This window comes from Crocodylus porosus, unplaced genomic scaffold (assembly GCF_001723895.1).
Source record: "Crocodylus porosus isolate Cpor-Errol unplaced genomic scaffold, CroPor_comp1, whole genome shotgun sequence".
Classification (NCBI taxonomy): domain Eukaryota; kingdom Metazoa; phylum Chordata; order Crocodylia; family Crocodylidae; genus Crocodylus; species Crocodylus porosus.
The window spans coordinates 92,609,178-92,625,106 of NW_017728906.1; the positions used below are offsets into that span (position 1 = coordinate 92,609,178).

Sequence of the window (15,929 nt, forward strand, 5' to 3'; positions counted from 1 at the left end):
AGGGGACCAGCAGGCACTGGGGAAGTCCCTGTTCCCCCATGCACTACCAGGAGTGACCAGGAATAATGGTCACAAGCTGGCAGAGTGTAGATTTAGGCTAAATATCAGGAGGCGCTACTTCATGGTCAGGGCGGCTAGGATCTGGATCCGACTTCCAAGTGAAGTGGTGCTGGCTCCTACCCTGGGGGTCTTTAAGAGGAGGCTAGATGTACACCTTGCTGGGGTCATTTGACCCCAGTACTCTTTCCTGCCATGGCAGGGGGCTGGACTCGATGATCTGCTCAGGTCCCTTCTGACCCTACAAACTATGAAACTATGTTCAAATACCTATGCTCAATCCCATTGTATAGCCAAGGGGGTGGGGAGAGGATGGGGATGAAAGACAACACAAAAATAGCTATTGCCACTTTTGCCCAGAATCCGAGAGCTGCATTGTTATGCCTCTGGTTTAGCGTCTTTTTTTGATCCCCCACCAAAGATAGAGCAGGCCCCTGGCAACAAGAGTTCGGCTTATTACTTTTAAATAAAGTGACAACCCTATGGCTCCACAACTTTGAATACAGCCATGTCAGGAGGACTTTTGTCTCCACAGTAGCTAAATACAGACAGCCAAAAAGCCCGAGGCTAAATTGATTCACTCTTTGCAGGTTAGTCGAAGCTGCAGAGATTCAACTGAGAAACAGCTAGACACATTTACGTTTGACTCGGGAAATGCAGCCACATGCCTGCAGTGGCTCAGGCCATAAGCCAGGGGCACTAGAGTATGCCTCTCTGGCATGTAGCTGCATGGGCTGTGTGTTTTCTTCCTCTTCCTGCTGCCCCTGAGGTCTCTGGTATTTGCAGTCCAGAATCACAGCAGCAGGACTCTGCAGGGTTGCTCATCACTTCCTCTTTCTGCTTCTAGGTGCCTCTGGGATTTGTAATCTACAGTCACAGCCAGAAATAAGTTTTAGTAAGTTTAGCAGCAGGGCAGTTCTGTACTCAGGGGAAGGTGGGTTTAACCCCGCTCCCTGGCCCCAGACCCCAGTTGGGGTTTGCCTGGGGGAGGAGGGGTAGTCCCGGCTTCCTCTCTCCCTCAACCCTTCTTTGATGGAGCAGACATCACAGCCCATGGGTGGAAAACATGCTGGGGGTCTGTTATTTCACTTGAACAGGAAGGGGTCTGGGGCAGAAGTTTCATAAACCAGTTTGACTGAACTCAGTGAAATCTGATACTTTGTTCAACCAGGTTTATCTTAAACCAGTTTTAGCTATTTTTAAATTGGTTTATGTGCACTGAGCTTCTGTTCTGTTGCAGGTTTAAATGAGTTTCTGTTGACTTAAATTGGTTTATGTGTAACTTCTGTCCCTAGCAAATAAGTCTTTCAGGGTAGGGCTACATGTTGCCCTGTGGTGATGTCGCGATGCACTACATTGCTGTATGGTGTCCTATGGTAATGTAGCGATCATGTGGGTCTACACATGATTGGCAGCTACATCACCACAGTAGCACACTTCCCTGGTAAAGCGCACCGCTATAGCACCGTAATGGCGAAATCTAACCATGTGCAGTGTGTACCATGCAGTAACTACCTGTACTGCACTGTGCTTTAGTAATTCCAAAAGGAAGTATTAATGCATGGCAACGTGTAGACATGGCCTCAGTGTGATAACTAGTCTGAATATATTAAGCTAGAATGTAGTGTTGTCAGGAGATTGGAGTTTTTATCCTGACTGTGACACTTATTATCCCAAATTAACTGAGGATGCAGGCCATTTATTCATGAGGTGGTTCACTTGGAATTATGCATTATGAGTCCAAAGAAATTAACTTCCCAGCCTGTAGGATGAACTCTTTGAGCATAATGATCCAACCAGTGAACTTGTCAGCCTGTAGAAATGGATATCAAAGTCAGCATGGTGGATTTAGGCCTGTATAAGCCAGACCTCTGCAATGCATTAAGATTCAGTGAATTCAGGGGAGCTGTTTTTGGGCACAGATGTCTGTTTCTGTGGGTGCCATTGTAGGATTTGGGCCTTAGCCTGCTTTAATGAGATTGCACATTGGTAACAGGACAAGATGTTTGACTATTAGGGTGGTCAAGCATTGAATCAGGCTACCTAAATAAGTTGTGAATCTCCATCCCTGGAAGTTTTCAAGAGCAGGTTAGACAGACCCTTGGCTGGGATGGTTTAATCAGAGACGATTCTGCCTTGAGCAGGTGGCTGGACTAGATGACCCCATGAGGTTCCTTCCAGCCCTACTTTCCTATGATCTGAGGATTATTTTCTGCCTGATTGACATGATAACATTGCTTTATCTTGTGGGCTCCTCTATGCACCTGATTTTCTCTTGTAATGGAATAAGAGTTCAAGGCTGAAGTATTTCATTATCTTACTAGATAAACCCTCGGCTGGATGGCTGTATACGGGGATGGAACTGGTTGAATGGTGAGGATACTACTATCCAAGAAACAATAAAGATGAATAAGAAGATGCAGTGCTTTTCAGTGGCAGGACGAGGATCCTTCTACCTGGGCAGTGGTTTTGCTCTATTTAATTTTAGTTACAGTAAGTGTTCCTTGTGTTTTTAAGTTACTGTCATGCTCTGATCTCCATACTTTTATTTTTACAGAACTAACAATTTAAAAAATATATGTATTCCCATATTGTCAAGGAAGGATGAGTGGTTTTCATTTTGTTTATTCTGTTTTGTATGTTGCCTTTTTTTTTTAAAGATCTGTTTACTGAAATTACTTACATGGGGAGGGAAAATCATTAGCTGTGTGCTGAAAAAGTAAAGTGGTTGAAAAAAGCCTTTCCCCAGTTAAGAAGTCTAGCAGCTGTAGAGAGCAAATGAACAGCTGAATTTGTAGTTCATGGAAATAGGCAGACAGGCTTCTTTGGGTAGATGTGATATCTTTTATTAGACCAACAGAATAGTTGGAAAAATTGTTCTTCGCAAGCTTTCAGGCACAGAGAGAGTCTGGTGGTGAATTGTATGCTGTCTTGAGTAGAATAGAAGCCAATATGCAAAATGCAGGTCTGAGAAAATGCAAATACGTGGCAGTGAGGATCAGAGGGATGGGAGACAATAGGCGTGAGACAGGTTTGGGGGGGAAGTTATAATATGCCATATTATAACCTCCCTGCCATCTGATAACCCCAGGGAACCTGTCTGCATTTTACCAGCTACATTCTTCTATCACCAGTTCAACATTCCCCCTTTCCCCTGTACCCCACACCTGTCTCACACCTATTGTCCCTCTGATCCTTACTGCCACACATTTGCATTTTCCCAGACCTGCATTTTTTATATTGGCTCCTATTTTACCCAAGAGAGCACACAGTTCACCAGCAAACTCTCTCTATGCCTGAAGAAAGGTATTTGTGCCCGGAAGCTTGCAAAGAACAATTTTCCAACTATTTTGTTGATCTAATAAAAGATATCACATCTACCCAAAGAACCTTGTTTTCCCATGTCCTTAGACCAACATGGCTATAACCAACAACCCTAGCTCATGGAAAGGAAGTTCTAAATTACACTGGATAATACCCAACATCATATGGGAAACTCTGGTTTAAGTTCCCTCTGAGTGCATTTGACAATGCATTTCATCTTTAATGCATAATCCTCTTCACTACTATTTCCATTGTGGCTTCTCTGATACACATTTTTGTGTTTAGCATGTTGAGATTATAGCAAGCAGAACATTTTCAGTACCTAACATGAAATACCCAATTTTATCTTGGACCTAAATGATATTTATGGCATTTGAATATGGTTGCTTTGTTGGTGATAAGTGATAGTGTGAACAGCACCATAAGGTGGGCAAAATTTGGCCTGCATTTTGTATTAACTTGTTCCAGCCCATTCTTCGGTCTATTAATTTAGCAGTTTGAAGGATAGTTTAGTCTTTGTTCTAGAGTCTTCTGTTTATCCATGTAATCAGCTTTGTCAGGTTTTGAAATCTTTATAAATGCCAGTGGTCTATTTTAGTCTTGTGTACACATTCTCTTCTTCTTAAACCTTCTGTGCAGCATTATGTGGATTTTCCTCTGCTTTTGTAAATTAGAGAACATCTTATCAGGTGACAGTCATCCTGTTTAGTTAGGTGCAAGAGCTACAAAATCGAGCCTGGTATTGGAAATATCAATGAGAGAAACCTTCCAACTGAGATGTATCCTCAGCACTTATATATTTATATTATTTTATAATAAACGGTTAACTTTGTTTCTGCTTTAATAGCAGCAAACTACATAAAGAAGTAATTTATCCTGTTTACAGCTGCAGTAAAGCAGAATTATTTATGGCATTGCTCAGGCAGGTCAGGAAAACAAAGTTGGCATTTTCTTTGTAGCCAATATAATTTTTGATCTCTAAAGGTGCTGCATTAGTAGGAAAGATGGCAACAAAATCTGCTTTTGTAGTCATCGGGAGACAAAACTTGTGAACTAGAAGCACTTCAGAACATTCAAAAACCTTTGATTGGCTGGTGATTAGGTAATGTTCAATGTGTGCTGTTTATAGCCCTTCAGTTTAGTTTTGATACTTTTGTGAAAGTGATCTGTTTCTTCTGGGTCAGATTTGGAAGCAAATCCTTCAATCATTGTGTGATATTGAAGTTGGATATAAAATTGCATGCCCTGTCTCATAGGAGCTCTAATAATGTAATGGATTGACAGTCCTTGGCAACTGAATCTTTCTTCTCGATTAAAAAGCTCAACCCTGACTTTTGGCATTCTGAAAAGCTGCAGCTTTCTCTGTGGAGAGTAATAAGGCAGAGCTCTTACTTTTTTCCTTTTTGTGTTCAGACACTTTTGATTTTTCCTCTGACTAAAAGGAATACAGCAAGCTGTCCATAAGCTCAGCTATCCATTCTGTCTTTGAGACGAGAATCACCTCATCTGCCAGTTGTTGAGCACTCATTCTATTTTTTGACATGTGTCTTTTTGTCTGTAGTGCAACCACCTGCTGGAAATGAAACTGAACGGAATTGGAAAATACAAGTAAATGCCATAATTCGGCCAGCAACAGACACTGGTGTGCTTTTTGCTTTGGTTAGTGCAGAAGAATCAGTCCCTTTATCATTGGCACTGATTGACTATCACTCCACAAAGAAACTTAAACAACAGGTACAAACTTTAAGCATCTTCCAGTGTAAACACAAAAGAATCCCCAAGTGTATGCCTGCCATTCATTCTGTGCAGTCATTTGAACTCACCAGTTTGCAATTTTGGACACAAAACAAGTGCCTGGTTATCGTGGGAATTCTGCTTTTTGTAGGTGTACATTTAAGGGCAGGATAGCACTCTTTGCAAGTTTGGCCTTTGTAAAAGACACTGTATTGCTGGGAATAACGTCACACAGACAATATCTGTACAACCTTTTCAGTCTGAGCCACTGTCCCATTTTATCGTGCTTGTCTGTCTCAATTAAACTGTAGATTTCTGTTGACAAAGCAACTGAATTCTCAGTTGAGTTTGAGCCTGACCTTTTCATTTCAGTAGTAACAGTATAACCCCATGGCTGCTGTGTCATCAAGGAAGTGACCTAGGTGTAATTCCAGGGCATCTGCAAAATGCCAGGAACGCTTCTAGTGAAATATATACAATGTAATCAGTTATATTTATGACATAGGACTAGATTTTGCTATCTTGTTTGCATAAAGTAGGAGTAATTCCACCAGAGTCAGCGAGCTGACTTCTTTCTTCTTTCAGCAGTGCAAATGTTAAAGATATGCTCCCTTTAGGGTTCCTTTTAAACAGTCAAGGTGATTTAAAGTCATCTTAGGATAAATGAGAATCAGACCCCTGTTGGAAAACAAGGCAAAAGTTGTGCATGCTCAGAGTGTGACCTTCAGAAATACTAATATGATGATGAAAACCTTCCTATAAAGGCCCACAGAAAGGATTAATTTGAACCTAGAAAAGTATAAATCATGTTTTAGCTTTTGTGTGTGCCTTTACTCATTGCAGTCTTCTTCTCCTCAGTTCATCATCTTGGCCATGGAGACAACAGTTGTGTCCAGACTGGCAATAAATGTATGTGATGACAAGGAGCACTTGGTGGATGTCTCCATCAATAAGTATCAACTGTCATTTGCTGTGGATGGGATTGCAGGAGAGAGTGAATTCAGCCATTCCCAGCTAGAGGACAGTCTGACTGTCTTGGAGAGCTATCTGCAGTCATCTGTGAAGACATACGTGGGAGGACTGCCAGGTGACTATCCAGTCCTGTAATGTGAAATGCAGGTTCTAATGAAAATAAGAGTGTGTGGTCAGGAGGGCAGTCAGCATGTTCATTAGAGCTTGGGGTCATGCTTTCCGTTTCTGCCTGAGTGAATCTTGTGCAAGGTGGGCATGTGACATTGATCTGTTTGGGTTTTTGATGTGTAGTCTTCTTTGAATGACTTTCCCAACCCCCATGGAAGAAAGGAAAGAACAAAACAAATAGGAATCTCAGGGATTCTTCAGTCAGCAGATGGGAGTGACCCCTCCAAAGGGAGCTGAGAATAGGGCTGCTGTAAGCCTGACAAAATATGTGGAAATTAGTACCTCAAACTCACTGAGCACTGAATTACCAGGTGGAAGGGCTGTCTGCTTTTTTTATCCAATAGCTCAGTGTCTAGAATGTTTAGCCAGGACTTTCTTAGCTTAGGACCTAGAAGACTTGGGTTCAATTCCCTCTTCTCCTGACACAATTGAAGCCTACATTTCACAACTGTTAGGAGAGCACTTTAACCACCAGGCCTGTTGGAGCTGTTGCTCTTCACCTAGAATAATTATTTGTTGGCCTAAGCAAAAGAGTGAACACAAAACATGGCTTTTGAGAGGGGAGACCTGGTTTCCAGTCCTTGTTCCACCGAATAACTAATTCAGTACAACCCAGATTGTTGGCATTCAGTGGCTTCAGCCTGCTTGGTTCATAGTAGGCTGACCAGTTCAGGGCCTTACTTCAAAGAGCACTGCTTCTCCAGTCAGTGGGAGCTCATCAACCCACACTCATGGCTATTTGCTGAGCTTTCACGAGCTTTTATTTTTGTAGGGCAGTGATTCTTAACTGGGTTGCTGGGGCACTTTGGGATGTGAAATCTTGCAAGTTATGAGGAGATATGTGAAGAGATAAGTGCAGCCTCAGGCTCAGGCTTCTTCCTGCCTGGGCACTGCCCTGTTCTGCCCCTACTGCCTGGCCCCTCTGCAAGGAGGTAAACACTGTAATAAATAAATTGTTTTATCTAGTGGGGTGCCATTCAATTTACAAAAGTTATGGGGGGATACCTTGAGTCTAAAAAGGCTATGAACCACTACTGTAGATTGTAAGGACCTTAACCCTGCAAAGTATCTGGGTTCTACTGCATATTCTTATGCATTGTGTAGGGAGACTGGGTACCTAACTCAGGGTTGTGCTTATGGGAGCCAGGCATCTCACACTTTGGAACCACAGCACTTAAGCACTGTAGCGTCTACTCACCTCTGAGTTTGTCTCTGAGGCAAAGCAGTGCAATACCTAGACATGCACCTTGCTTGCTCCCCACATGCTAACTCCTAAACCAGAAGTAGTGTGGTGTTGTGTGTGCCCCAGTATGCTCTAGCACTCAGCAGAGTTGGCTACATTACTTTTGATTTGGGAGCTAGTGGGTGCAGTAAGCTTATGTCTAAGCACAGCATTGCCTTGAACCATATAAACATTTCCTTTTTGGATCTAGCCAAAAACACTAGAATGTGTCACCAGAATTTTTGAGGATCTCAGTCCCTTTGTCTCCACAGCCTTGTAGGCTGACTTGTAGTTCCACATAGACCAATGATACTCATGTCTGTCTGTCATGTGGGTGACACACTGATGGTGATCTCACGTTTCTTAGGCCATGTACAGACATTCAGTTCCATGTGGGAGAGTTGCTGCTCCCCCAGGAGAAATCATAAGTGTAAGATGTTCAGGACTTTTCTCCCAGAACAAAAATGGCTGCTCCAGGAGAAAAATAGCCTGGGAATAACCAGGGTTAAATGATGATCAGGAGAGTTTTTCCTGTGAGAACGAACGTCTGTACTCACAGCAGTCTTCCAGCATCCCAGGGCCTCCAGGTACATTTTTCTACCAGGAGAACAAACCCAGAAGAATTCTTTCAGATCATTTGAATATGTGTATGCTGCCTTAGATTGCCTAGTTTCAGGGAATCAGCGCACTGGTTCTGAAGCTTTTCTGCTGGTGAGTTCTAACAGAGAACAGACCAAGTGCTGTGTGTGTGAAGTTACCAGCCAAAGTGCATCAAAAAGGCTGCAACAACTTTTGGACTGCGTAGGTTTTACAAGAAAACCACAGGGTCCTTTGAGGGAGGTCACTTTGCTTCTCTGTTCAAAACCTGACTGAGCAAGGTTTTCCTGACTGAGTTGTGGGTTGTTTCTCATTCTAGCTGAACTGGTTTACCATCCCTCTTATGGGGAATGCAAATAAGGAAGCAGTTGTCTCTCTGTATAATAGTACCTGCTACGTGCATTACAAACAGCAAGGCAGAATCCTGCCTTTACTTGTTCTAAGCCACACCTGGTAGGGAAGAAGAAGTTGGAGCAGTGCTGGCCTTATGTAGGTGCTTGAGTAATCAAACCAGAACAGCACAGCTGCTGGGATAGTATGTGGTGATGCTGTGCACTTTCTGCTGCTCCTAGAACAACCAATATGGACTCTTCCAGAGCTCATGTTGCACACACATTTATGCCTCAGACTAGCTACACCAGAAGATGGGGCCAATGCTTTTTTCAACTCTCATGTATTGACAAGGACACAGGCCGGTTGCCAAGCCTAGTATTTTGGGAGTGCCGCATAGAAATCCCTGCCTGCTGTTGTCAAGAAAGAGGTACCTCTCTTCTCTCTTCCTATGAATGCAAGAGAGCATAGGGATGCTTCCAGAATAGTTAGAAAGTCTCTGGGTGCATCACGGCTGTGCTATTGCACTAATGTGTGCTAGAATTAGTTTACTGCACATTAATGTCACTTAAAAGGCACACACTGGTGCTACTGTGCAGTAGTGCCAGTTACTGCACCCTTAGTACCTGTTATTACAGGTACTAAACTTAATGCACAGTAACCACAGTGCATTAATACATCTGTAGATGTGCCCTCTGACACATGCCTGCTGTAATTCAAAAATAAATGTTTATTCTGTAGCTCTCTAGAGCAGCATATTGTTATCTATTAGTACTGAGCATAGTGTACTTTTATTAAGTTTTTATTGCATTATTTACTAGGCCTGCGTGAAGCAGCTAGTATTTGCCTCGGATTTGGATTCAGCTGATTCGGGGGACAGTGATTCTATTTGGTGATTCAAATCACTGTCCCGAATCAATTTGGCTGAATCAAACAGGCCCCATCCCCTGTCTGCTTTCCCTGTCCCTTCAGTGGTTGCCCCACCCAGCCCATGTCCCGGCACTTAAAAAAAAGCCCAGCACTCACCAGCTCCTTCCAGGTTGTGGGGGGGGCAATCCCCACCGTCCCACGCTGCATGGGGGGGCTCTGCCCTGAGCCCCCAGAGACCCCGACGGCTGCTGCACCAGCCAGCGAGTGCAGGGCTTTTTTTGTTGTTGTTGTGTCGGGATGCTGGGGCCAGGTAAGGCAGCCATTGACAGGACTGGGAGAGCAGGCGGGGGGTGCTCAAGGGGGATGGGGGAGCAGGCAGGGGATGGGGCCTGGCGGGGGTCCCCCCATAGTCCACTCCTCCACCCCCCCCTTCTCCTACTTACCAGCACAGAGCCCAGGTCCAGCTCCCTGTGGCAGTGAGCAGGGACTGCCCGAATCTCTGATTTTTTTCTGAATCAGTTTGGAGGCTTCAAATCGATTTGGACCTTTTACTTGGTCTTCTGATTCGATTTGGAGATTTGGCTGCTGAATTGGGCCAAATCTCCTTTTGAATCGAATCAGCAACCGAAGCTTCACGCAGCCTTAGTTTTTATATTTGCTGTGGCTAGTCAAAACTTTGGGTGGGGGAAAATAGGATATAAACGTGAGGCTGAGACAGTTTTCCTGCTTCCCCCACCAAAGGGGAATCCTCTCATCCTCCCTTCAGTTTTCCTGGAAACTTGGAAATTTTGACTAGCTGTTTAGCTCACTGAAACATTAGGAGTGTTGGGGGGCCAAGGGGTGCACAGGCACTGGGGGAGTTCTCAATCAAAATTGCTATGAATGTTGTACTCCAAATTTGGAAATTTTGTACCAACTCTAATGTACCAGTGTGTTATCAACACTGGAAACGAGGTCTCTTTTCACACTATGTGAGTGACATCTCTGCTTTTTTCTATTTCATGGATTTCCAGACCATGCACTCAGTGGTCTTTAGTCTGTGGAAGCTCATAAAGAAGCTCAACATCATAACATGTGGAATGTTTTTCTTTCTTTGCAGAAGAACACTCTCTATATTGCATACTGTGCACTAGCACAAATGCCTCTTCTCTTAATAGAGCTTTGTAGCATCAGAAGCACTTGATATTTGTATTTAAATGGTATCATTTTAATAGCGCTGAACAGTTTGAAGGGTAGTTGCACAAGATGGAAATTCTTGGAGATCTCCTTTTTAGTTAAGCCAAGATCATTATGGTAAAGAATCCATTTTGGCAGAAGTCTCTTAAAATTGCGCTGTGTCAACTTTGTCTACTTTGACTTTTGTAGCTATATTGCACATTGGATTGACTTTGAGTAGCTCATCAAAATTAAGTGACTCCTTTCATTTTTATGAGCTGATCTGCTTATCAACAAGAACTTCTGCAAGTGTGTCTGTTTTGTTGGGTCCATTGACTAGAATCCTTACGTTTGAATTGTCTGGATTTACCTTTAATAATCTGAAGTCATACGTCCAGTACTATATATGTACTATTAATGTTACAGGTATGGAGGAAAAAGCTAGGGTTCTAAGGGGAAAAGGATTAAAAAATTATATTGACTATAATAATGTTCAATAAAGCTGATTCTCCTGTATATTTTGCTGTATTCTGTATTCCCAGAAATGTTATGCAACCAGATTTATCCTGTTTCTATCCAGCATACAGACCAAAATGCTTACATGAGATTCTGAATATTTTAGATTCTTAAAATTTTTCTGATGTGCATCCATTCTGATGCGAAATGAGAATTCAGATACACTGATAGGTTTGCTGAGGTGTAAAGACAATGCAATGAAGTTTACGTAACATCTTAGAAGTCTTTGCACCCTTCAGGTAATCTGCTTTTGCCATGCCTACACTTTCTATAAACGCACTTCCACATGGCATATGGATCATGAGGACATCTGTTACCTATGTTGAGAGAGAACTCTCTAGACCTAAACCTACATTCTTTGATACAGAGAAAAGAGATTTGCCCTGTTTCCTCCACCCTTGTCAGATGAAATCACTCGCTTGCACAACCAACTTGTTTAGTCTAGCTTTAAAGTGCAGATAAACTAGTGTCCTTTAGGGCATCAAGGTGAACACTTCTTTCTTTAACTTTTCATGTGACGTTTATTGAATGTTTTTTTAATTGCTATTTAAAGTGACTAGGTTATCAACGTGAGTAATATCAATTTATTTCAGGTGCTGATACTTGTTAAATTTTTGTCTCTTCCTAATTCAATATTTACATGGATATTTATGGGCATTAAAAAAAGGTGTTTCCCTCCCCCTCCTTCCATGGCTAACAAAGCTGTGATTAGAGGGCTGCAAACAGTGTGTTACCATAGGGAACATTAAAGCCTCATTAATTCAGTTCATTCCCTTCAGTACCTTTCTGAAGAATGTCCTTAACTTCTGTGCACAGTTGCATTGCATAATCAAAGAACAATAAATATTCAAAACAGAGTGAGAGGTAGGTACTGCATTCAGGCTGGACCTGCCTGTCACGAGGCCCTTCATAACCAGGGATCCAGGTTTCTCATTTGCAATGGAAAAATGTGGTAAAACCTGGATTTTCTCCTTTAAAGAAGAAAAAAGCAGGAAGTGGTGGGTTTCCCCTTACAGGCTGGTAGAGATCCAGCCTACAAGGAGCTGTCAGGGAGGAGGGTGCCATGTGTATGTGTGCGTGTACACACGCCCATGGCTGCCAGGCAGCCTGGAGAGCAGCTCCCCACAGGGGGGAGATTGAGGCCTCCATAGTGAGAGGCGTGGGTGGCTTGGGTGGTGTGTGGGGTTTGGAGCGTGGTGCTGGAAAGCATGGCTGCAGGGCCTGAGCGGGGAGCAGGATGGGGCCGTGGGCAGCTCGTCTAGGGGCTGGCATGGGGCTGGCTCCCCAACACTGCGTGCACTCCTGCAGGGACATGGGAGGCTTGTGTCCCCCAGATTTGTGCATGGGGTGAGTGTGGGGTGCCCGCTGCAGGCTTGGGCTCCCTGCCCTGCTGCCCTTCCCTCCAGCAGCCTCTGGGGCCTGGTGGGTGAGACTTGGCACAACAGGGCAGAGAAGGGCAGCAAAGCTCAGTGATGCTGCTGTGAGACCTAGACTGCTGTGGCAACGTGTCCAGCAGCAGTGAGGGGCACAACTCCATGCTGCCACTCCCGCTGTGTTATCCTTGTTCATAACACATTTTCAGCAAATACCTTAGAGAGCAAGAATTCACAAATGCAGTGCCACATTTACAAACATCCAAATAGCAAGAGACTGGGAGGAGGAAATACGCTTTGATGCTTATCTTGCTGGGGTCTTCTGACCCCAACTGACTTCCTGCCTCTTGGGCAGGGGGCTGGACCTGATGATCTTGCGAGGTCCCTTCCAGCCCTAATGACTATGAAATCTATGAAATGGTGAAATAGAAAAGCAGTGGGTGTTTCATGTTTGAAGTATGGGTCTAAGTCCACAGGTATGTGTAAATCAGCGTATCTCTGCTGAAATGACTGGACCTACACCAGGATGATCTAACTTGAGGCTTCTGTTTTGTATATGAAAAAACAAGCAAACTTGAGGCCCCCTTTGGGGAAAAAAAGACTGAAAAAGAAGTACAGATTCCAGAATGGGAGAGAGGAAATATGGATGCATTTGAATTTTTCAGAGTAGGGGGTGACCCAGACATGGTAGGAATGGTATTTACTCGAAGCGAGACATTACAGGATATCTTCCTTCCCTTTTATGTAGCGGTTCCTGTCACTTCAACTCCAGTCACCGCTTTCTTCCATGGCTGCATGACTGTGAAAATGAATAATAAGGCACTGGACTTAGACGAGGCTCTTTACAAGCACAGTGACATCACATCACATTCTTGTCCTCCAGTTGCGGTTGGTCAGTAGGTACTACTGCAATGCAGAGTCTTATCTTCAAAAAACTTTCAATGCTTTTCTTTTTTTTAAAGATATAAATTATTCAGACTTCCCGCACTGTGTGTATAGTTTCTCTTAAACACTGAAGTTCTGTAGGAGCTACTGATCCTCATGTCAGATTGTTAATTGAGATATTTCTTTGCTTTGAGGTTTAAAGTTTGTAATATATTTGTAAATAGTTCAGAAGACTAATATTAATAATCCAAAGCTACAAATTATGCTTAAGGTGAACATTATGTTAAAAGACAGGTGTCTGTAACCTGGAAAACCTGGTAAATACATGTGCATGAACTGGAAGAAAAAACTATAGTTCTGTATTATTTTTTATTACCAAGCACTGCTTTCTGATTTACAAAACATGAATAAATAAAATATTTACATAAAACTTTTTAACTTAATTCTATTGAGGTTATGCTTTGTTTAGTATACTTTGGAACTGTTGCTTCAGACCGTGGCTGATTTGCAAATCTAATACCCTTTTTTTTTATTTGTATGTCAAGGAATGGTATTTGACTTCTAAAAATGTGTAAAACTTCTCCACGGGTTAGTTTTGTTTCCTTTTTTGGTAACATGCCTTTCAGAGACAATGGGCTTAGTCACAACCGTTAAAAAAAGCATTGGTCAGTGCAGAATTTAAAAGTTAAAGGAAAAACTGGCCCAGCAAGACACAATTAAAAAGAAAGTCTGCATCATTTAGAGCTAGAATCACTTTGTCTCAATTATTAGCAGGGATCCTGTTTTCTTCTGATTTAAAAACCCCCTCAATTTTCAGTTAAAAAAAAAGTTCCCCAAAATCCACATATTTCTGTGTTTTAAATGAAACACCACTAATATATAGATGTATATGTAGTGGTGCTTCATTTTAATCATGGAAACGTGGATTTAGGGTTACTTTTTTTTAAACCCAAAATTGGGGATTTTTTTAAATTGGAGAACACCGGGGCCCTGGTTATTAATGAGGCAAGCAATGAGAGATGGCAAGGATGGGGAATATTGTTCAGTGATGATACTTTTGCTGCTTATTTTTAGGTTGGCTCACTGAGTTTAATGGGGAGCACTGAGGTGTGGGATTGTACCAGCTACTCAGGCTGAATGGCAGTAGGGCTGAGAATGTGGACAGGTTTGTTCACTACAAGATGTAGCAAGGTGTTTTTAATTCTTCCAGTACCAGCAAAGGTTCTTCAGGATAGACAGGGTTGACTTTGCCTGCACTGTGCTGAAGCAGGTCATGCTATCTTTCTCACTTTTGGAAACCATCTCTGAGCAAATCTTTGATAGTAGCAGCAAAGGCCTGATTTCAGAGGGTATTAATAACATGGGGCTGACATCTGCAATGTGCTGATCACCTTGTAAGATGGTGCAGTCCATGATACTTGAAGATGATCTGCACTTCTCAGGAGATGCTTAGAACCATTATGGCACTTAGCCCTTACGGGGTGCATCTACATGCGAGACACCACATCACTGTAGCAATGAGCTACGGTGATACAGCATTGGCAGGCACAAACTGTGACACTGATGCTACTGCACAGTAGCAATGAGCTACATCGCTGTAGCAACATAGTGTCTAAAAATAACCATGAGCTGCTGGGACCATTAAATAAGTACCAGGACTGTTAAAATACCAAATGTACAATCAGGGGCACATGTAGACGTGCCCACTTTGTACCAAAATTAGAGCAAACAGAATCCCATATTTTCTGTGGTTAGAATTCAGACACTTTGTGTGGATAATATTTTGGAGTGAGTGGCATGCTGGAGATGCTTGTGTTTTATTTTTATTTTTTTGTTAGGAGTTTTATACATAATTTCTACAGATTCCTTTAGATTTAAAAGTTTTATGTTACTAAAACAATTGGATCTATTTGTACATAAAGTTATTTGTGGAGATTCTAAAGGCCAATATGGAGATGATCTAATTTTGATTTTTTTTTTAAGAATGTATTGAGCAATTGCATTCAGGGTTTTATTTGGTCAAAGTTAGAGAGATGACAGATGAACCTAATAATGGTGTACATTGCCAGCACTTGTGATCAAGCTATCCAGCAGGAACTTTCCCCAAGGAAAGCATGGAAAAATAGGAAGAATATTCCAAATGCTTGCCAGTCAGGAATTCGTTTGAACAGGAAAGTAGAAACTACTTCTCTAGCTGCCAGATAAAGTAACATCTAGGTTTAATTCCTTGAACAAAAGAGACTAGGGCGAAGCAGTGGGACCAGAAGTGTCAGACCAGTGACAGAGAAAGTATCAGCTAACCCAGAGTCAGCCCTTGAAGGTCTGATCTGGCATGGGTGATGAGTAGCAGAGTGCTGTGACATCATGCCCACCGTGCTCACCTCTGCTGTGAGGCCTGCTGCTTTGCCATATCAGCACTTCCCCCATTGCAGAAGGGTCAGAAATCTGCAGTGACAGTTGGCCACTCTGGGAGGCAAAGACTTACAGCCCACGGCCAGATCGCAGGTTCCAGCCCATCCTGGCAAAAGGCTGCTGATCTCTGAACTAACCAATTCTTTCTACGGTTTGGAGAAGGCCAAGTACTAGAAGTTGGCTTGCGTGCCAGTGAGGTCAGATAAAAGCATGGGGAGAAAATGCCCCTCACTTTTGATTTGACTCCAAGGGATAAGGGGAGGAGGGAGGGAGTAGATGGCTCCGACCCTCATCTGGCCTCCGGATCAGAACTG

General features: G+C 42.9%; 1 protein-coding gene across 1 annotated transcript in view; it reads left to right on the forward strand.

The window, feature by feature from the left end:
• The window catches only part of GAS6 (growth arrest specific 6), a gene marked incomplete at its 5' end in the record, with an annotated part of 63,167 nt that extends 49,521 nt beyond the window's left edge, over positions 1-13,646 (forward strand). The window contains 4 exons of the mRNA XM_019529616.1: positions 2,382-2,550; positions 4,943-5,115; positions 5,974-6,202; positions 13,067-13,646. Of these exons, the coding sequence (XP_019385161.1) occupies positions 2,382-2,550; positions 4,943-5,115; positions 5,974-6,202; positions 13,067-13,218 (723 nt within the window). The remainder of the gene's footprint in view (positions 1-2,381; positions 2,551-4,942; positions 5,116-5,973; positions 6,203-13,066) is intronic.
• Positions 13,647-15,929: the final 2,283 nt, after the last annotated feature.